Genomic DNA, 23,762 nt, shown 5'->3' with positions numbered 1-23,762 from the left:
GTAAATCTGGGCTGGGTGGCAACAGGATGCGTTTCCTCTGGTGTGCTGTCCAGCACTTTTGGTTCTAGAGTGGATCCGAGGATGATAGTCCAGGAAGACTGCTGCCTTGAGACAATTTCTGAAGGGAATCCGGAATAACGATAACTTCTGTCGACGAATTTGTGTTCGTTTGTATGAGCGTCGGGTTTTCGCCAGTCATGTTCCACTCGTCGTCTTCTTCTGAGGGTTGGCGCTGGTTGACTTCTGGGGAGGCGATGATTTCCTCTTCCGGCTAAAATATGTCCAATTTGCAAAGTGACTGTGTGGTCTGAATAATCAACAATCGCCTCTTTAAATGGATTAAAATACGATTATGTACACTAACTAAGAAATTGAGAAAGTAACATGATTAGGAACAAATTAACATTAAGAAGCGAATGATCGATCTAGATTGAAGAATCAAAATGGCCGTTTTCAATCAAATGTTTGAAATCTAAAAGGGTATATCCACAAATTTAGCGAAGTAATGATTTAAGATTTGTTCATTCCACAGGCAATAGTGCAACCAAATGAGCTTCTTTATTTGCGAGTTGGGTTGGAAAAGGTAGATTTGTAATATTACACTTAAGTACACTTGCGTATAACTAGCTGGCGTAAATATACCAAAAAAAGCATAACACGCAAACTGAGACCTTGCAACCTTATCTACTGCATTATAGGCAAACTTAAGATCACCACTAGATCTTTCGGGCTTAATGAACTCATGTGCTTAGTAAGCTTTCGCATATTGTTGATTATTGAATATAGCCATAGACAGTTGAAAAAGAGGCAATGCACGCAAGTGAAGACCTGGTTGGTGGATCACAATCCTGAAACATACCGCCATCGTTCTTGAAAGTTTTCCACATGATGTTCAGAAAGAGTTGCAGAGTCGTGCATCGACCCAGAGTTGGGTCGGCTTATGTGCTGTGATATTTCCCGTCTTTGGAAGAGGTACTTAGTAATTTTATTGATTCGATAAAAGCATCTTACTACTAAAATATCATTTTTGAAACAATTATTTTGACTTTATTTTTTACTTCTTTTGATTGCTTTGCAGTAGTTCAAGAAAGATGACGTGTTGGTGGATTACCACGGCAAAGTAATCACCAACATCAATGCCGACCAGTACTGCCTTCAATCACGAATTCTAGGTGAATAGGTATTGCAAATTGTGGGTCCGCCTAGGCGATTGATCGACGCTTCAAATGAGGAGTGCCCGTTACATAAATGGATCGTTTGTCTGGGTCGTTTAGCAAACCACGCCATCCAGTAGAAAAACGAGACCGATATAACGATGGTAGAAGTTGTACTTTCCAGCATAGGTGAAAGAATAGTCTTCCTAAAATCCAGGAGAGACATTGTACCTTTCAAGCAACCGCGCTTTGACTATGGAGTTAAGAATGCTCAAGCGTTGTTTGGCGACAGCAGTTATATGGATTTTGGGTTTTCTACAAAACTTTAAACTCGTTTCGTTCTACTTTACGTTCAAATTCACTATTAACTATTCAAATAATAAACCTTGAAAATGTACAATTATGTACACTAACTAAGAAATTGAGAAAGTAACATGATTAGAAACAAATTAACATTAAGAAGCGAATGATCGATCTAGATTGAAGAATCAAAATGGCCGTTTTCAATCAAATGTTTGAAATCTAAAAGGGTATATCCACAAATTTAGCGAAGTAATGATTTAAGATTTGTTCATTCCACAGGCAAAAGTTAAGTATTTTTTCGTAATTTCCGCATTCGTTCTTCTAGCTAGCCATTGTTCAAGCTGGGTTTTTGCTGGACATTTCACCTACAATCTGTGGACTGCGCTACCAGTTTTTGGAATCAATAAAAGCAAACTGTCGCGCTCAAACTAAATTGTCGCGCTCAAACTAGATTGAAAAATCAAAATGACCACTTTCAATCAAATGATTAAAATCTTAAAGGGTAGTGTATCCACGAATTTAGTTTAACAATGATTTAATGTTTTTTCGTGGATTCCACAGACAATGGTTAAGTATTTTTTCGTAATTTCTGCATTCGTTCTTCTAGCTAGCCATTGTTCAAGCTGGGTTATTGCTGGACATCTCACTTACATTCCGCGGAAACCACTAACAGTTTGTGCAATCAATAAAAACAAGCTGTTGTGCTCTAATTCATATTTATTAGTAAATAATACGTGAGATCATAAAAACTCAATGTCACTCGAAAATGGTTCAAGGCGATTAATCGACGCTTCAATTGAGGAGTGCCCGTATCAGTTTTCAAATCGATTTATTTAACTGTTCACCGAGAATCACTGTCGCCTGAAAATGGTACAAGGCGATTGATCGACGCTTGAATTTGATCAGCAAACTAAGAAATAGAGAAAATAACATGATTAAGAATGAATTAAGAAGCTCTATTTTAAAACAGCATTAAAAAGTGAATGTTCGACCGATGGTCGATATGAAACAGACATAGCAGATATCTAATTTGTGCTAAATTAGCTAAAACTTAGTCTAAAAACTACATAAACCGTGGAATAAAGAAATTAGAAAAAAGAGTTGTAATGAGTTCAATGAGTTATAAATGTATTCTGTGTCAATTTCTACTAGAGCTTTCTGTACGTCCTGATCTATCGTCGACGATATTTTTCTCCCGGAATCTTGCTTTGCGACTATAATGGGTGATTTCCCGTTGAGAAAATTCCGCGATGTCTGAACGTACCCCGATTTCACGGGGGGAATGAGGAAATCAGAAGTTGATCAGCACAAGAAAGCAGGCGGTCTGAATGTAAATCTGGGCTGGGTGGCAACAGGATGCGTTTCCTCTGGTGTGCTGTCCAGCACTTTTGGTTCTAGAGTGGATCCGAGGATGATAGTCCAGGAAGACTGCTGCCTTGAGACAATTTCTGAAGGGAATCCGGAATAACGATAACTTCTGTCGACGAATTTGTGTTCGTTTGTATGAGCGTCGGGTTTTCGCCAGTCATGTTCCACTCGTCGTCTTCTTCTGAGGGTTGGCGCTGGTTGACTTCTGGGGAGGCGATGATTTCCTCTTCCGGCTAAAATATGTCCAATTTGCAAAGTGACTGTGTGGTCTGAATAATCAACAATCGCCTTTTTAAATGGATTAAAATACGATTCTCCGTTTTTTCGGTTGGTATTTTTTCTAAAAAGGTTACCTCCAACAGAGGCCAATTTCGTTAGAGTAGGCTGTTTCCGATTAGAGGTTGGGATTGGGGCTGTTCGACTTCCATGGGTAATCTTGGCCTGTGGGATGTCCGAGTCTGAAGAGGAGATTGGGGTTGCTCGACTTCCATGGATACTCTCTACCAGTGCGATGTCCGAGTCCGAGTCTGAGGAGGATTCCATGACCGCGTCTACATATCCGTCTTCTGCTCCATCGTGCAGCTCTCAATTTTTTGCCCAGCGGTCTGATATGGTTGAATTTCCTTGATCCAAACGATTATCAATAGATATCAGAAGTTCCGCAGAAAGTATCCAAAGGGCCGGCGAAATCTAAATTAATCTCTTCCTTAGCGAATGACAGTTTTGGTAGTTTGCTCTTTAGCTCCGATCCCAACAACACCCTAACGTTCTTACCGGCGTTTGAAAATTGTTTGCAAGATTTGCCGTATTGATATAACTCCCAATAAATACGTAGCCAACAGATCAATTCAGCCAGAAACTTCATGCCAAACTGGCCTGGATGGGACTCGCGTAACATCGAATTGAATGCGCCTCGGGCCGCAGCTGGTGTTACGATTTTGTTGTCCAAGAAAAGTAGATCATCTCGCTGTGCAGGTCCTTCTCATATTTTTGCATGTAGGATCAATGAATTTCCAGTGGCCGTCCTGTCTTCAAGGTTGTGATTAGATCCCATAAGAATTTGTCATCCTTGGTCATTATTTGTAGTAACTTCTTGGAGCAATGATTTTCTGGTATAATGGGGAAGAAGGTAAAAAACTCGGGAAGGTGAGTTAGTTTTGTAGCGTTTCAATAAGTTAAAATGGTCATTGTTAAGTAGGTCGTCTTTAAATTTCAAAGCAATATTGTGTTCTTCTGGGACCGGGACCGATCGTTTAGCAGAACAATCTGGGACGACTATTAAAGGGTCAGAAAATTTCGAAGATAAAGTTTCCGTGGTATTGAATCTTTTTGGTATCAAACTATCGTTCAGCCTTATGAAATGTAGTAGGGTTTATTCGAAAATGAAATGCTTTTGTAGTTAAAAAGCGAATTATCTAGCGATATACAATAATTATTAGCAGCAATAATTCTAAGATTAAATGAAGCTAAAGAGCTATCGATTCGAATTTGACCAATCACGTCGCTTGAATTACTCGTTTCAGACGGGAGAAAAAAATTAACAACTGAATTTACAGCGACCGACGGTCAGTCTTAGTTTATTCTGTTTAAAACGGTAAAATTTCCGAAATTTATGTTTTTTCGACCGTGTTAGTTTATATAAAATCAATTTGTATAGCTGGAAGGTGAAAACTGTTGCGATGACTACAATTGTGAAAATCATAACCTCAACCAGAATATACCGCGAGGTTGAAAGTCAACTTCCATAGGGATCAACTGTGCAAGTTGACATTGAACTTCGGCTTAGGCTATGTTTATGACGTTTGATCCCTATGAAAAGTTGACGTTAAATCTTATTTTAATAGCTTCAAATTTGAATCTATGGCTGCTACGAATCAATTCGAGTTTGCATTCTAGGGCGTTCACGAATTGATTCGTAATATGCCTTAGTTGTAGATCAAAACTACGATTAGTTGTCACTGTTATCCATCCATAATGAAAATGGACTCAATTATTACAGTAACAGCTAATACATAAAATTTCGTTAAGCCGAGTTGAACAAAATTCAACGACATTGTTAAAATTTTTCAATCGCCTCGGCATTTTGTTAATTAATTATGGTTTTAACTAATCGAATTGTTTGGTTTGACAGTTCAATTTGGTTGCGTTAAACTGTGGGCGTGACCTTTTTTTGACACGGCTACAAAGATTTGTTGGAATATGTCAATAATTGATTATGTCACAAAGAAAAACTAAATTTAAAAACCAAAATGGCCGTTTTCAATCAATTGTCTGATTTCTACAAGGGTAAATCCACGAATTTTGTTGAGTAATTATTTAAGATTTGTTCATGGGTTCCCCAGACAATATTTTTGTTCGTAAATTCCGCATTCGTTGTTCTAGCTAGAAATAGGTTAAGCTGGCTAGTGCTTGATATCTCACTTACAATTTGCGGAATCCGCTAACAGTTTGTGGAATCAATAACAACAAACAAATTAAATCTAATAAATTAATTGATTAGTAATCATTACGTGAGATCATATAAAAACAGCTACTCTGGTCCCCCTCACTTTTCCCAGAGGTGAGAATTAACCGGCACTGAGGATATCATCTGGGAGCCACCCAGACTCATTGTGGCCCGAAATTTTTACAAGTATGATTCTAAGGTTCACGAAACGATCCCAAAAAAATTCCACGTGGATCATTGTGGATCTCTCTTAACTCTTATCCCCCTCTGGTATCTGTAATGAATCTATACTCATTTAAAAACCAGAATGCGTTTTGTCGCAATAATTTGGTACTCAGCAATACATTTTGTCGTATCCCTAAAAGATCCTTTTTTGTTAATTAAAGACTAACCGACGTGACCAGATGGTATTTGCGTACGTAACCGTTTCCCATGGCCAAAAACTAGCCATGGCAATATGGCTCGTATACGTTTGCCTATGGTTGTTGTTGTTGGCGGTAGCCTCGAAAACCATTGTTCCGTTTGTTTCGGATAATAGTGGTTTCGTCTCGTCCCTCGTCCAAAGTTATTGGCCCCCGACGGGATATGTAGGGCAAACCACTAGCGTGGGTTACTTGAACGTCGTGTTAACACTGAACTCATCAAAAATGATATCTAGTTTGGTTGTGCTATTGTGAGGTCAGCATATTCCGTCAAGCTAGTTAAATCTTTCAAGGGAGCTCAGCTCTCCCGTTCCTTCGTACTATGTGAGCTGCGTTTGCTCAGCTACACGAGGGGGGTACTTGAGGTTCAGTATTTGGAATATGCGGCGATTTTTCGGCTCTCTATTTCCTTAGAGCCCCGATTGCAGAAACCTTACTTTCACCTACAGTTTGAAATTGCTCCATCAAAAGTAGTCGCTTGTCATTGACGTAAATTACTCCCCAGACGTAGCTGGTAAGTTGTCGGATCAACAAATGAATCAGAGTAAAGAGAGTCAACTAAGTGTTCTAGCTTCAAAAACTTGATATCACTACCCGCAAATTTACGGCATTGGATGGCTGCAGGTGACAGTTTTTCTTTGCCAGCTCTTTCGTTTGGTTTTTGCCCAGTATCACTAGATTCAAATCAGTTGTTGACTCATTTTTAGCCACTCGGTTTTGCAACCGTTCATCTACAGTCATCGTTCCTTTGACTAAAATTTTGTCATCTTTCATAAAGTTTTTTTAGGTGTCTTGGAATGTCCCCGAAAAAAAGTTTGAGCATTGTTTTTAGTTAGGACAGTACCTCCTAAATCATGGATCCTTTCCCACCATAGCTTGTGCTGCTAGATTCGGGTTTGCTTTCTTTCCCGCAACTGCTGCCGCTGTACACACTAAGTACCCAACACATAAAATCGCAAACCAGAAAGCAGCAGACTAGATGGACGCTTTTCACCGACGGCAACTTTCGGAAACTCTAGACTTTTTTGACATATTTTTAAATACGACGGGATAGAATTGGTTCCTCCCAAGACGTCTCTCGCATTGTTTAGAAAACTGCATGTGCACTTGCCAGATTTGATGAACTTTCAGAAAGAAAGAAAAACTTTTTCAAGAACAGTGGGTCTTGGTTATGCAATCTTCCTCCGCCTCGCATTGTACTAGTTTGGAAATCGTTGTTTGCATAGTGATTGGATTTTTCGACTTCGCACAAATTTTCCCAGTGACTTCGTATAAAATTTCCCACCACAAGCTGTGGCATTAGGAGTATTTTTAGTTTGAAGGGGGTCAATCCTTGTTCTACAAGGATAAGCACCGAAACTTGATAGTATATTTCAGCCCACTTTTTGTACTCTGAAGCGTTAAAATTACCTCTTGCTCTCAGTACTTTCGTACATTCGTTCAAGCTCTTTCTCAAAAAATTATTGGCATCTTTGGTGGTGATGCACCCGAGGGTTTTTCAAGGAACTTTTGAGACGAGACTCGGGTAGACGGCTTATAGCACTTTTACAGACTTAACGTACGTATCTGTATTTTTTTGGGGGCGACCAACAACTTCATTTTTCTATACTTCTTGAAAGAGATCTTCAATTTCTCTGCTAGTCTCTTTCATTTCTTCCTTGTTGGCGAGGACAGTCAGCGCGCAGATTCCAGAAAAAGAGACTGCGCCCACTTTGCCAAGTTTGTTTGTTGCTCCTATCGAGACATCGTGAAATGAAAAACAAATTGCTTTTTGGCCAACCTCAAATTTTCTTCAAAGCGCTGAATGGCAAACTTCTCGTCAGGATGCATGTACTAGTACTATACTAGTTCATATACAGTACTAACTCGCCCATAAACTCTATCCACAATCGCACAGCTCGCCCAAGAAGAATTGTTTAAATAATGAAATTTAAGTTTTAACTTTCACTGATAACAACTCTAACCAGTTTTTAAACGTTTCAAACTTTCCTTTAAACCGGTTGGAAGGATTTATATAGTAAACTACAATAACCAACACAGCCTACTAAAGTCACAAACCCACAAACTAATAGCATGACTAAGAAAGAACAGCCCGCGGTACCCAAACAAGACTGAAACCAGATTAAAATTGGATAAATTGTTTTTTTTTGAAGACCACCTACAAGTCTTACCACAATCGAATAAAACACAAAAAGGTCTAGAAACAAAATCAAACCAAAAGATTCGATCTTTGAGAAAAGGACACAAGCAAAACAAAAAGAGAAAAACAAGTAATGAAAACTAAAAAAAAAGTTGAACACAAAAATAGACTCTGCACAAAGAGACCTTAAATTTATACCCCACTCCTGGACTCACCAACCAGAGGGACGTCCTGAGCATGCTCTATAGCCGGCTTAACCAACCCACCGCACTGCGTCACGCTTTGTGACCCACACTCTATTTTTGTCAAGAGTTGCACTAGGATGAGCGATTCTTTAAAAATAACCAAACCAATATAAAAACTCTTTTGCGATAACTATTAATAACAAATCATAACTAAAACTTAAAAAAAAACAAAAAAAATCATATATGTAAATGATAAATGCAGTATGTATAGATTTCGTAAAGCCCAAAAGACGAGCAGCAAAGGAGACGACATTCCAATCACATTCCAACTTCGGAATGGCAAATCTATTTGATTTGCTGCCTAAAGTCACTACCTCAAAATATTTAAAGTATGGACCCAACATGCAGCAGAGGAAAACCACTGAACGAGACGAATGGCCATCACGATGTTGACTACACGTACAGATCCTAGTCACTTGACACTTCACACGGAAAGTCGAACTTCAGCCTGCACGCAGCCTCGCTCCAAAGTTGGCCAAATCAATACATCCTTGCATCGATCAGAAGTCTTGACACAATCACACAAGACGAGACCCATCAACAAATACGAACATGACAATCTTCAGCCGTCAAACACCAACAGTCACACTTCTTCTTCCCCCAAGAAGCCAATGCTCACAACTTCAAAAAGAACCTACATCACCTGTCCTTCACTGCATCAAACAACTGAAAACTAAAAACTCTCTAAACCCCGGATGGGTGGAACCAGTTCTTAACTAAAATTTATAATTGGTTAGAAATAAAATTCTCTAATTCTATAAAATATTCTTAACTTACCAATCATAATCCATACCTAACATTTACACTTAATTGTAAATGCTGAAACTACATGTAGTTTCAGCACCAGAGCAATTTGAATTAAATTTAGAGAATACAGTTGTTCTCCTTCTGGAAACTTATTCGCATAAACCAGTATACACTAGATCTATTGAGACTAGGAGATATAAGAGTAAGATTAAGATCGGTATTAGACTAAGAAGTTGCGCGAATCTATCCGGCCGAAAATAGGATAGCGTGACCAGCAGACTGTGTACCTCATCTCAAATTACTCTATGAGTACAGTAATCCGTACATAACTCAGTGTTGCAAAAAAATCGTTCTCAAAAATCAGGAAAATAAGCTCAAAAACATCATCATCTTTGTGTTGGAGGAGAAACCAAAAGTTAAAACACAGCTGGCAACAATAAGACTTGACTTGAACTCCGTTATCTTCAAGAGGAAATCAATGGCAATTTAGAGAGTCAAATGTCAACTGAACGTTTTGTTCAAAACTTCAGTGTACAGTTCAGTGAAACTGATACTATATAATTCTGCTGCAGTCAGCTTTACATGAATACATGAGGAAGAAAAAATGCAACCAGAAAACTTTAAAACAAGAACAGTGAAACAAAACTCAGCGCGAATATGCAGTAGTGGAATAAATAGGCGACATTGAAAACACTTCATCAAGGTTTTTCGATAAATTTTCCCTCAAAGTTGAAATGTTTGAAGAAACTGTGAAATCTTACAATTTAACGCTTTTGAAGCAGACTTGATGACCTTTAAGCACCTAATTTACATATGGGTTTTTCCAAATTTGAAATATTTTGTAAGTTTGAAAAATATTATGTCTGAAATTAACCAGCGACACTTTTGTCCTTTAGTTTATCCATTAGTTTTATTTAGTTTATTGACCTTACACAAATGAGCCTTTTTCTTAACTGGGAAGAAATTAAGGGGATCTACCTAACAATTGCCCCCCCCCCCCCTTTAAGAAAGAGAGGAAATTGTTAAGAATTTACTGCTTTTATTAGTAGAGGGGAGGCAATTCTTAAGTAGGTACCAAAGCGAGAGCAATTGTTAAGTAGATCCAATAAGGGTACTAAAAGAAGTTCCATGAAATAAATCAGACCACGTTATTTTGGCACAAAAGTGTTTTAAAAGTTAGTTTCGCAGTCAAAACTGTCAAATTTTCTTGCTATCTCTCAAAACAGCATATGGATATTACAAACTCTCAAAAACTCACCTTTAAATTTTTTTTTTCAAATTTTTTCTGTTGCGTTCTCAATGTCGCCCAGTATAATTGACATTAAACTATGACTTTACGGTGAAAATTCATCCAATTTAAAATTGCGGTAGGAGACGTTACAAAACTCAAGAAAAATTTTTTCTTGTAAATTTTTTACAGTGTATACTCTTCAAACCAATTTTTTCATGTTTTCTTCTTCAATACCACGCTGGAGATCTGAAATTCCAAAACTGATTGTGCTAAAAAATTTAATGCGATCATTTGTTCAGTAGTGATCAAAACTACAGTAGTTGTGAAAATGCAGCACAAATTCAGGTTTTTACTCTATGAAATGCCTGTTTATAGGGATGATTTCTGACAACATTCACTGTCTCAGAAAATTTTACATAGACCAAGAAAAAAATCAGAGCTACCTTCTATGAAATTAATGTTACGATTTTTGATACGAAATTAACGGAATAATTTCTGCTCGGGGTCGGGGTGGGTTTTTTCTTCCGACAAATTTCGACTTTTTAACTAGAATTTTGACGAAATTTTTTTTATCATTCGAAAAGTATTGTTGTCATGAGCCTAAAATTGAAAAGATTTTTTTACCTGTGGTCATTTTTTGTGAAGTTATGGGGATTTAAAGATTTGGGACAATTACCGCGCTATATATTATGCGCTGTTAACGCGTAAGCGAGATTTAGTTTGTCCTAGAATTCATTCCAAATTGGTTTAAGGGTGCTTATATGCCATAGTTGATTTGTTATTAGGAGCGAAATTTTTCACTTTGTACTTTATATGGCGTGTGGGGGATGATTTTCACAAAAAATCTGAAATTTGAAAAAAAAAATTCTTTGTTTCAACTTTAAATTTTTTATGTTATTACTGCTCCATAAACCTTTAATGGCAGTCGGAACATTCAGGGATTCGCCCTGAAACGAGCAGTCTTGTTAAACTTTGGTTTCAAGGAGTTACCACTTTTTCCGGGTCTGAAAACGCTAGTTTTCACCGCCTGCGCTATGTTTTGCATCGGAGGGAACTTTTTGTTGAAAAAACGGAGAAAAAAATGTTCCTGTGACGTGAAACAACCCTTAATTAATAAAATCCATTTGTTCAGTGTGACAACTTTGCTAAAAATAAACTGTTCTTAGACTTTGAGTAAATGTTGTTCACAATGTTTCTTAGAGTTAGGCTTTTTAGAGAGTAAAAACCTGAATTTGCCTTTAATTTCATCCACTAGTGTATATACAAGTTTATGATTTTAATTTGTAAAATGCCTGTTCTCAAAAGCAATTGTGGGCAGAGTTTTTCTAAATTTTGAGTCATGATCTTAGATTGACCGAGAGCAAATAATTGACCGAGGGTCGACAGGGGTTCGAATCCCTGAGGGGGGGGGGGGGGGGGGGGGAAGGGAGCCAGCACTCTTGAGAGCAAACTGCCCAATTTGCTTTTATCTTTGCCACTGGTGAATCAAGTTTAAAAAATTACGTCCATGCAGCGAGGATCAAACTCATATTCAGCTATTTGCAATCAAATTGTTTACTTGCGAAATTTGTTTACTTGATTTTTTGATCTAGGCCAAGACGAGCCAACCATATTGGTTTATTTAATTTGCTTTATTTGTCGTTCCGACTTTCGTAACGAAAGTAACGGAATATTTGTGCTCGGGATGGGTTTTTTTTCTTAAGACAAATTTCGACTTTTTAACTAGCCAATTTGACGGAATTTTTTTATATCATTCGAAAGCTATTGTTGTCCTGAGCTCAAATTCGAAAAGATATTTCACCTGTGATCTTTTTTTTGTAAAGTTATGGGGTTAAAAGATTGCAATTTTTGGCTAATTTGGGACAATTAACGCGCGATATATTTCGCGCTATTAACGCGCAAGCAGGCATTTAATCCGCCTTAGAGTTCCAAATTAGTTGAAAGAAGCTGAATTGCCATAATTGATTTGGTACTAGGAGCGAAGTTTTTCACTTTGTTTTTTGTATGGCATGTGGGCGATGAGTTTCACAAAAAATCTCAAATCTCAAATGTTATTACTGCTCCATAAATCTTAAAAGACAGTCGGAACGGAACATTCAGTGCTTCGCCCTGATACGAGCAGTCTTGTTTGTTTTGATTTCAAATTTGCAATGAAAAGACTTCATACTCAAAATCTTTTTAAAAATCTGTATAAACTTAAGAAAAAAGTTTGGTTGCGTTAATTTCTTCTTCTATATGCATATTCTCGGACGGAGAAACTCAGTCTCTTTGAAAAGACTGAAACAAAGAACTTGGAAAACAGAGGTTGCAAAAGGTCCAAACATGATTAAAGAATTATTATGTTGTTGGTTTTTTTCTCTGGAACTAACTTCGGTTTGCTTTGAAAAAAATTCAATTGGGGTTTGCGCAGAAATGGGATTTTTTCAACTTGAGTTGGCGCCAGCGAGTGTAGCCATTGTGCCGTATGGAGGCAGTCGCGTTGCCGTCTGGAAACATCTGTACGCGAGGCGATACTTCATTAGACCGCTGGCTGAACTGATTACCAGTTCCGTCAAGTGCAACAGAGACCCACTTCGAAATAGAAGCGAAGTGACGTTCGACGTTGAAATGATAAACCAAGACATCATTTCACATGTTTTTCGATTTCTCAATGAAAGCAAGAAGGAAAACATGACTGATTCAAAGATAGAGTTAGTTCCAATGGAGAAAATCAGAATCAAGTGGAGACACACAGAAAGTGATTTAGAATCGACTGATTTCGAACTGATTGACAAATGGAGGAGCAACGCGGGATTAAAGCGACAGGTGACCTTTTCCATTATTAGTCGCACTGATCAAAAGTGCAGGGATCTGGAATACTCGCTTACACATTTTCCTGACATTTTCGACATGTTCGAGCTGGAATATGTGGCAGTTGGCCAAAAAGTGTCGGCCAAAACTATCAGAGTTGAGGGCAAACATATATCCAAGGGATCATTCTTCTCAAACTTGAAACAGTTTGCGGACAATTCCAAAGGCGACTTGTATATAAACTCGAAGGATGTGGTTAAACTTTCAAATGAAATAGTTTCTTCCGTGATGGTTGATTCTGTGACTGACTCCACCTACATAGCCACAGGGGATGAATTGAATGTGAATGAAGCAATCCGGAACACTCTTCAATCTCAACGAGACTCAACACAGGACTTCAATGAGATTCGATGGGAATCCGTCTTCTGGGATCCACTCTCTGCCAGACCCGATAAAATTGCAAAGGAGGTAATTAAATTTTTCTAGATTTTGTTAGATTTGTTAGATTTTGTTAGATCTAGATTTTGCTGACACCTGTAGAAAAAAAGCTAATTTTGTTTAAACCACATTAATTGTTGGAGGAAAACTCGGATTCAAGTGCTTTGAAAATCAAAATTAAATGCGAAATCAGGCAGCTGAAAGACATTTGAGGGAAGTTGAGTGACATATAATTTTTAAAACAATTCGAATGTGATTGAAAATTGAATTTGAGTTTCGAGGTAGACAAACATATAAGATGCTTTTTTCATATTTCAGTTAAATTATAAACGCTACATCAGAAATGCCATACGGGTTATTCAACTCTCCTAGTAGTGTCACTCCATGTCACCCCTATAACACAAAAAACGGCTCTTAAAAAGAAGCTTACTGATAGTAAAAAAGAGAAAACATCCTTCCACTATCGCAAACAAAAAGCTTACATTTTTTGAAAAAGGACTTGAACTCAATCTCAGTCAGAGAAACAAAGATTTTGAGACTCATTTTGGTATCAACCAAAAATTTATACGTTCTGATTAATTTTTATCGAAACAGAGTTTTTTTTGGTAGTTTTGACAGCAGGTTAAAAAAATTTTTCATTTTTACTCCAGTTTTTCTTGCAGACATAAGTCAGTCCAGAAGCAGAAAATTTAAGTGCAATTTGTTCTTGTTGTCTAAAAACTTCTGGGAATGTGTTCAAACTTAAGCTTAAAAAAGATGGTATGCAATGTCTTTTTCTGAACAGGTTAAAATTAATTGATTTTGCTTTTTGCGCCACATCCGTAAGCAAAAAAACCGCATGATATGACGGAAATTACATAGGAAGAAATAGAATTGTAGAGTTTAGAATCGAATCTAGAGAAACAGGTTCTCGCGAGATACATCACTCAATGAAATTTTCTTAGTTTGTTACAAACCTTTTCAATCTGGTCATTTATGTTGAAACATATTGTCGAGCATGAGTCCGAGGTTCTTGAAAATCGCTGCATATTCTAAATTTTCACAAGCCAGCTCAAAATTTTTTTGGAACACACCGTTTTTTACCAAATTGCTGAGCCTTACTTAGAAGGATGTAAATAAGCTTGTTACCCGCACTTCAATTATCCACACAATTTATATCAACGTATAAAAATTCAGCAGAAGAAATTTTTTTGAAGCAATTCATATTATTGTATAGACTGTAAAAAAGGCAACCTCACTATCTTTGAGAAAAGTAGGAAAGTCTTTAATATACACAAAAAAAAAGAGGTCTAAGTTTCGAATTCTTAGGCACACGGCAATTTGTTTTTTGCATTGTCAATTTATTTCCGTTTGATTCAACCCGCGGACTTTTTCAAAAAGATAATCGTGCAACTTTTGTTTAAACTTTTCCCAATAACCTGTTTTTTAACTAGCCAATTTGACGGAATTTTTTATATCATTCCAAAGCTATTGTTGTCCTGAGCTCAAAATCGAAAAGATATTTCACCTGTGATCTTTTTTTTGTAAAGTTATGGGGTTAAAAGATTGCAATTTTTGGCTAATTTGGGACAATTAACGCGCGTTATATTTCGCGCTATTAACGCGCAAGCAGGCATTTAATCCCCCAATTAGTTGAAAGAAGCTGAATTGCCCTAATTGATTTGGTACTAGGAGCGAAGTTTTTCACTTTGTTTTTTGTATGGCATGTGGGCGATGAGTTTCACAAAAAATCTCAAATCTCAAATGTTATTACCGCTCCATAAATCTTTAAAGACAGTCGGAACGGAACATTCAGTGCTTCGCCCTGATACGAGCAGTCTTGTTTGTTTTGATTTCAAATTTGCAAGACTTCATACTCAAAATCTTTTTAAAAATCTGTATAAACTTAAGAAAAAAGTTTGGTTGCGTTAATTTCTTCTTCTATATGCATATTCTCGGACGGAGAAACTCAGTCTCTTTGAAAAGACTGAAACAAAGAACTTGGAAAACAGAGGTTGCAAAAGGTCCAAACATGATTAAAGAATTATTATGTTGTTGGTTTTTTTCTCTGGAACTAACTTCGGTTTGCTTTGAAAAAAATTCAATTGGGGTTTGCGCAGAAATGGGATTTTTTCAACTTGAGTTGGCGCCAGCGAGTGTAGCCATTGTGCCGTATGGAGGCAGTCGCGTTGCCGTCTGGAAACATCTGTACGCGAGGCGATACTTCATTAGACCGCTGGCTGAACTGATTACCAGTTCCGTCAAGTGCAACAGAGACCCACTTCGAAATAGAAGCGAAGTGACGTTCGACGTTGAAATGATAAACCAAGACATCATTTCACATGTTTTTCGATTTCTCAATGAAAGCAAGAAGGAAAACATGACTGATTCAAAGATAGAGTTAGTTCCAATGGAGAAAATCAGAATCAAGTGGAGACACACAGAAAGTGATTTAGAATCGACTGATTTCGAACTGATTGACAAATGGAGGAGCAACGCGGGATTAAAGCGACAGGTGACCTTTTCCATTATTAGTCGCACTGATCAAAAGTGCAGGGATCTGGAATACTCGCTTACACATTTTCCTGACATTTTCGACATGTTCGAGCTGGAATATGTGGCAGTTGGCCAAAAAGTGTCGGCCAAAACTATCAGAGTTGAGGGCAAACATATATCCAAGGGATCATTCTTCTCAAACTTGAAACAGTTTGCGGACAATTCCAAAGGCGACTTGTATATAAACTCGAAGGATGTGGTTAAACTTTCAAATGAAATAGTTTCTTCCGTGATGGTTGATTCTGTGACTGACTCCACCTACATAGCCACAGGGGATGAATTGAATGTGAATGAAGCAATCCGGAACACTCTTCAATCTCAACGAGACTCAACACAGGACTTCAATGAGATTCGATGGGAATCCGTCTTCTGGGATCCACTCTCTGCCAGACCCGATAAAATTGCAAAGGAGGTAATTAAATTTTTCTAGATTTTGTTAGATTTGTTAGATTTTGTTAGATCTAGATTTTGCTGACACCTGTAGAAAAAAAGCTAATTTTGTTTAAACCACATTAATTGTTGGAGGAAAACTCGGATTCAAGTGCTTTGAAAATCAAAATTAAATGCGAAATCAGGCAGCTGAAAGACATTTGAGGGAAGTTGAGTGACATATAGTTTTTAAAACAATTCGAATGTGATTGAAAATTGAATTTGAGTTTCGAGGTAGACAAACATATAAGATGCTTTTTTCATATATCAGTTAAATTATAAACTATACATCAGAAATGCCATACGGGTTATTCAACTCTCCTAGTAGCGTCACTCCATGTCACCCCTATAACACAAAAAACGGCTCTTAAAAAGAAGCTTACTGATAGTAAAAAAGAGAAAACATCCTTACACTATCGCAAACAAAAAGCTTACATTTTTTGAAAAAGGACTTGAACTCAATCTCAGTCAGAGAAACAAAGATTTTGAGACTCATTTTGGTATCAACCAAAAATTTATACGTTCTGATTAATTTGTATCGAAACAGAGTTTTTTTTGGTAGTTTTGACAGCAGGTAAAAAAAATTTTTCATTTTTACTCCAGTTTTTCTTGCAGACATAAGTCAGTCCAGAAGCAGAAAATTTAAGTGCAATTTGTTCTTGTTGTCTAAAAACTTCTGGGAATGTGTTCAAACTTAAGCTTAAAAAAGATGGTATGCAATGTCTTTTTCTGAACAGGTTAAAATTAATTGATTTTGCTTTTTGCGCCACATCCGTAAGCAAAAAAACCGCATGATATGACGGAAATTACATAGGAAGAAATAGAATTGTAGAGTTTAGAATCGAATCTAGAGAAACAGGTTCTCGCGAGATACATCGCTCAATGAAATTTTCTTAGTTTGTTACAAACCTTTTCAATCTGGTCATTTATGTTGAAACATATTGTCGAGCATGAGTCCGAGGTTCTTGAAAATCGCTGCATATTCTAAATTTTCACAAGCCAGCTCAAAATTTTTTTGGAACACACCGTTTTTTACCAAATTGCTGAGCCTTACTTAGAAGGATGTAAATGAGCTTGTTACCCGCACTTCAATTATCCACACAATTTATATCAACGTATAAAAATTCAGCAGAAGAAATTTTTTTGAAGCAATTCATATTATTGTATAGACTGTAAAAAAGGCAACCTCACTATCTTTGAGAAAAGTAGGAAAGTCTTTAATATACACAACAAAAAAGAGGTCTAAGTTTCGAATTCTTAGGCACACGGCAATTTGTTTTTTGCATTGTCAATTTATTTCCGTTTGATTCAACCCGCGGACTTTTTCAAAAAGATAATCGTGCAACTTTTGTTTAAACTTTTCCCAATAACCTGTTTTTTAACTAGCCAATTTGACGGAATTTTTTATATCATTCGAAAGCTATTGTTGTCCTGAGCTCAAAATCGAAAAGATATTTCACCTGTGATCTTTTTTTTGTAAAGTTATGGGGTTAAAAGATTGCAATTTTTGGCTAATTTGGGACAATTAACGCGCGTTATATTTCGCGCTATTAACGCGCAAGCAGGCATTTAATCCGCCTTAGAGTTCCCAATTAGTTGAAAGAAGCTGAATTGCCATAATTGATTTGGTACTAGGAGCGAAGTTTTTCACTTTGTTTTTTGTATGGCATGTGGGCGATGAGTTTCACAAAAAATCTCAAATCTCAAATGTTATTACCGCTCCATAAATCTTTAAAGACAGTCGGAACGGAACATTCAGTGCTTCGCCCTGATACGAGCAGTCTTGTTTGTTTTGATTTCAAATTTGCAAGACTTCATACTCAAAATCTTTTTAAAAATCTGTATAAACTTAAGAAAAAAGTTTGGTTGCGTTAATTTCTTCTTCTATATGCATATTCTTGGACGGAGAAACTCAGTTTCTTTGAAAAAACTTAAACAAAAAAAACTTGGAAAACAGAGGTTGCAAAAGGTCCAAACATGATTAATGAATTTTTATGTTGTTGGTTTTTTTCTCTGGAACTAACTTTGGTTTTCTTTGAAAAAAATTAAATTGGGGTTTGCGCAGAAATGGGATTTTTTCAACTTGAGTTAGCGCCAGGGAGTGTAGCCATTGTGCGTTATGGAGGCAGTCGCGTTGCCGTCTGGAAACATCTGTACGCGAGGCGATTCTTCATTAGACCGCTGGCTGAGATGGTTACCAGTTCCGGCAAGTGCAACAGAGACCCACTTCGAAATAGAAGCGAAGTGACGTTCGACATTGAAATGATAAACCAAGACATCATTTCACATGTTTTTCGATTTCTCAATGAAAGCAAGAAGGAAAACATGACTGAATCAAAGATAGAGTTAGTTCCAATGGAGAAAATCAGAATCAAGTGGAGACACACAGAAAGTGATTTAGAATCGACTGATTTCGCACTGATTGACAAACGGAGGAGCAACGCGGGATTAAAGCGACAGCGAACCTTTTCCATTATTAGTCGCACTGATCAAAAGTGCAGGGATCTGGAATACTCGCTTACACATTTTCCTGACATTTTCGATATGTTCGAGCTGGAATATGTGGCAGTTGGCCAAAAAGTGTCGGCCAAAACTATCAGAGTTGAGGGCAAACATATATCCAAGGGATCATTCTTCTCAAACTTGAAACAGTTTGCGGACAATTCCAAAGGCGACTTGTATATAAACTCGAAGGATGTGGTTAAACTTTCAAATGAAATAGTTTCTTCCGTGATGGTTGATTCTGTGACTGACTCCACCTACATAGCCACAGGGGATGAATTGAATGTGAATGAAGCAATCCGGAACACTCTTCAATCTCAACGAGACTCAACACAGGACTTCAATGAGATTCGATGGGAATCCGTCTTCTGGGATCCACTCTCTGCCAGACCCGATTAAATTGCAAAGGAGGTAATTAAATTTTTCTAGATTTTGTTGCTGACACCTGTAGAAAAAAAGCTAATTTTGTTTAAACCACATTAATTGTTGGAAGAAAACTCGAATTCAAGTGCTTTGAAAATCAAAATTAAATGCGAAATCAGGCAGCTGAAAGACATTTGAGGGAAGTTGAGTGAGATATAATTTTTAAATCAATTCGAATGTGATTGAAAATTGAATTTGAGTTTCGAGGTAGACAAACATATAAGATGCTTTTTTCATATATCAGTTAAATTATAAAAGCTACATCAGAAATGCCATACGGGTTATTCAACTCTCCTAGTAGCGTCACTCCATGTCACCCCTATAACACAAAAAACGGCTCTTAAAAAGAAGCTTACTGATAGTAAAAAAGAGAAAACATCCTTCCACTATCGCAAACAAAAAGCTTACATTTTTTAAAAAAGGACTTGAACTCAATCTCAGTCAGAGAAACAAAGATTTTGAGACTCATTTTGGTATCATCCAAAAATGTATACGTTCTGATTAATTTTTATCGAAACAGAGTTTTTTTTGGTAGTTTTGACAGCAGGTTAAAAAAATTTTTCATTTTTACTCCAGTTTTTCTTGCAGACATAAGTCAGTCCAAAAGCAGAAAATTTAAGTGCAATTTGTTCTTGTCGTCTAAAAACTTCTGGGAATGTGTTCAAACTTAAGCTTAAAAAAGATGGTATGCAATGTCTTTTTCTGAACAGGTTAAAATTAATTGATTTTGCTTTTTGCGCCACATCCGTAAGCAAAAAAAACAGCATGATATGACTGAAATTACATAGGAAGAAATAGAATTGTAGAGTTTAGAATCGAATCTAGAGAAGCAAGTTCTCGCGAGATACATCGCTAAATGAAATTTTCTCAGTTTGTTACAAACATTTTCAATCTGGTCATTTATGTTGAAACATCTTGTCGAGCATGAGTCCGAGGTACTTGAAACTCGCTGCATATTCTAAATTTTCACAAGCCAGCTCAAAATTTTTTGGAACACAACGTTTTTTACCAAATTGCTGAGCCTTTCTTAGAAGGATGTAAATAAGCTTGTTACCCGCACTTCAATTATCCACACAATTTATATCAACGTATAAAAATTCAGCAGAAGAAATTTTTTTGAAGGAATTCATATTATCGTATAGACTGTAAAAAAAGGCAGCCTCACTATCTTTGAGAAAAGTAGGAAAGTCTTTAATATACACAACAAAAAAGAGGTCTAAGTTTCGAATACTTAGGCACACGGCAATTTGTTTTTTGCATACTCAATTTATTTCCGTTTGGTTCAACCCGCGGACTTTTTCAAAGAGATAATCGTGCAACTTTTGTTTAAACTTTTCCCGATAAACTGTTTTTCCATTTTATCAATAAGTATAACATGTTCAACTCTACCTAGGGCTTTTTCTAAATCAACAAAAGTCGCTGTTCCACTTTCTTTCTTGTCAAAAATTTTATATATGAAGTCAGTTTTTTGAATACGAACATGCATTCAAGAAGTCTTTTTTTTCGAAAAGCGAAATGCCGTTTTGCTTGTAGTATATGTGGTCCAATGAAGCAACTCAATGTACTGGAAACCATTTTTCCAACAAATTTTCTGAATGAACTAAGAAGATTTATTGGTCGATAGTTATTTGTGTCCAATTGGAAACAACTTTTATGCAAAGAAACAACTTTAGCAATTTTATATGTTTCAGGAAAAACACCCTCTTACTTGCACTTATTAAAATCTTGTACCGAGATTGGACTGACGATTGGTGCACACAGTTCAATCTTATTATTGCTGAAACCATCATGACCATTTTTATTGAGTTATCAATGGTTTGCTCAAGCTTAGATACATCAGTTGGATATAAAACAAAACAATCCAAACTTCGATTAAGCAGAGGCAAATGTTTTTTTTTCAGACAAAATTTAGCTAACTTAGGACCTATTATAACAAAATAAAATCATCAATTGTCAAGTCAATTTCTGGCTCTTTTTGTTTTCCATTTGAAACGTTTTTCGTTTCTTTGCATTTTGAAATTCGAGTATCAAAAATTTTCTTATACAAACCTTCGGCGTTTAATTTTACTTTTTATGAACTGTTGTGTATTTAAGTACATTTATGAATTTGGGTGTATCTTTCATTTTTGTGCAAAAAAACTCTCCATCTAAAGAGCTTTGTTATAATGGCATTGACCCAGCTATTTTTTTTCTATAACACAACAAGACTGCTCGTATCAGGGCGAAGCCCTGAATGTTCCAACTGCCTATTAAGGTTCATGGAGCAGTAATAACATTAAAAAATTAAAAGTAATAAAACAAAAAGAATTTTTTTTTAATTTGATTTTTTTAAAAATAAAAATCACCCCCCCCCCAACGCCATAAAAAGTACAAAAGGATAGATTTCGCTAGTTGCAACAAATCGATTATGGCAAATAAGCTTCGTTAAACCAATTTGGAACAATTTCTAAGACGGATTAAATCTCCGCTTTTGCGTTAATAGCGTGAAATATATCGCGCGTCAATTGTCCCAAATTGGCAAAAATGGCAACCTTTAAAGCCCCATAAATTTACGAAAAATGAACACAGGTGAAATATCTTTTCAAATTTGAGCTCAGGACAACAATACTTTTCGAATGATATAAAAAAATTCCGTCAAAAATGGCTAGTTAAAAAGTCGAAATTTGTTTGAAGAAAAAAAACCCACCCCGAGCACAAATATTCCATTACTTTCGTATCGAAAGTCGGAACAACAACGTAATGGCGGAAAAATGTTGAAAACATCAAAGTCAACTTCCAAAAAATCCAACAAATGTTCAATTCAGGAGGAATAGAACAACAAAGTTTTCTACAGCTTTCGTTGTAACAAACAAAAATTTAAGCTTCATTCGAGTTTCCTGAAGCTCTATATCACTCATCTGCAACTTTCGACGTTTTTTTTAAACAATTTTGTTCAATTTCAATTTCAGTCAAAAGAATATTGTGTTTACTGATATTCACTCATTTTGCTTCAGTTAATTAACATCAACCTTAGTTTTGAAGTCATATGGTCCTTGCACATTTTTGTGTTAACTGTCTCTTGTTGTTTCACTATTTTTAACAATCAAATCCCCGTCAGCTAATGTTTCGAAAGTCTTTTCAATGTTTCGTGTTGCTTTGGTTATATTCAAATCAAAGTTGGAAGCTCCACATAATGCATATTTTTCTTCTCAATTTTTTCAGATCGTTCATTAAAAACTCCAAATTTACGAAAACATCAGCAAATTTCAACGATGTTGGAGGGTCATTGCCTCTAAACAACAAGTATTGATAAACAGTCATAATGGCTACGCTATGATTGCTCAATAACGAAAAACAAGGTTTCCTTCACTAAAACGGATTTCATTCTGAGTGCCACTAAGATAACCTTGAAGTTTAGAAAAATGCAAATGAACTCAAGAAGTCAGGTTTGATTTATACTATCGCTACGCATCCAAACAATTCAAGAATAATTTTTCAAGACGTCATTAGAATTGCTGTCATATGCATGTTTTCCATCAGGAGATGTTTTGTAGTTTTTGAAAATAGTGGAACAGCGCAAAAGGATCTGACGTATATTGCGATAATTATATCAGTAAGTGTTTACTATTTCTTTCAGGAGCTATTTGTGGAGCTCTTTTCAACAAATTGTCAGAATCTTTTCGACCAAGTAGAATATGAATTTTTTTTGTACATTCAGTTTTGGTCTGGCTACGGAATTTGCCTGTAGATATATACTTGGATTGACATGCATAGGTTTTGCATCTCGTTCGCGAGTTGTTTATATCCCAGATGAAAAAACACGACTTTACAGGACACCCTAACTTTCGAAACACTTGCGCCAGAGGAAGTACTCGAAAAAGCCATAGAAATCAGATATATTAAAATGACCACAATGGCGTTTCAAATGATGAATGCTGCAACAGTTGCAGGGACGAGCATTAATTATAATTCAGGTGTCAAAATCAAGCAAGAGCCAGTAATGACAGTGCAAACCTCAAACGGAGGTACCAGGAAACAACCTTTTATACGGGAAAACTTTAAGAGACAAAATAGCAATAGATCCACACCTTCTAGTGGACAAACCAACCCTGCAATAGACGTGGACGTGCATTTGAACAGGGACATTTGAAATCTTGTCCGGCTATGGGAAGTACCAGCAACAACTGGGGCAAATCCAACCATTTCGCGAAAATGTTCAGATCACAGGAAGTAAACGAAATAATGGAGGATTTTGCAAAGTCGGAAGAGGAACTCAACCTCATAAGGGAAGACTTTGGGTCATGTAGCGAATTTGAAATCTTGTCAATACAGCTACACTTACCAGAGAGTGAAAGAATCTCACGATGCGTAAATGTGAGAATCCATGAGATATCGGCCAACGAAGGGGAAGAAGGTGAGCATTCAAAAGATAGATCTCCTCAGAGATCGAACGTAAAACAAGATAAAATCACTCAAGTCCATGGTACGGATAAATAGTCAGATAATTCAAGTAACTGTGGGCCCGGGAAGCCCAATGTCCTCCGTAAAATGGGCGACAAAGAAAGAAATTATAGACAAAACAAAAAAACCACGCTTTATACCGACAGAAA

General features: G+C 36.7%; 2 protein-coding genes across 2 annotated transcripts; both read left to right on the top strand.

The window, feature by feature from the left end:
* The first annotated feature begins 12,468 nt into the window (after positions 1-12,468).
* Positions 12,469-13,332, top strand: LOC134846565 (uncharacterized). Its single transcript, XM_063863948.1, has one exon. It carries the CDS (start codon positions 12,469-12,471, stop codon positions 13,330-13,332), a length of 864 nt encoding a protein of 287 aa, XP_063720018.1.
* A 2,053-nt stretch (positions 13,333-15,385) lies between these two features.
* On the top strand, positions 15,386-16,249 carry LOC134846564 (uncharacterized). The gene has a single exon (XM_063863947.1). The coding sequence runs from the start codon at positions 15,386-15,388 to the stop codon at positions 16,247-16,249; it is 864 nt and encodes a 287-aa protein (XP_063720017.1).
* The last annotated feature ends 7,513 nt before the right edge of the window (positions 16,250-23,762 follow it).

Source organism: Symsagittifera roscoffensis, chromosome 5 (genome assembly GCF_963678635.1).
Source record: "Symsagittifera roscoffensis chromosome 5, txSymRosc1.1, whole genome shotgun sequence".
Lineage (NCBI taxonomy): Eukaryota > Metazoa > Xenacoelomorpha > Acoela > Convolutidae > Symsagittifera > Symsagittifera roscoffensis.
Note: the sequence above shows the minus strand (reverse complement) of the source record. Positions and strands in the feature narration are given on the sequence as shown.

Bases quoted from the DNA above. Each gene is read 5' to 3' on its own strand.
- LOC134846564 (XM_063863947.1), top strand. From the start codon at position 15,386: ATGGGATTTTTTCAACTTGAGTTGGCGCCAGCGAGTGTAGCCATTGTG.
- LOC134846565 (XM_063863948.1), top strand. From the start codon at position 12,469: ATGGGATTTTTTCAACTTGAGTTGGCGCCAGCGAGTGTAGCCATTGTG.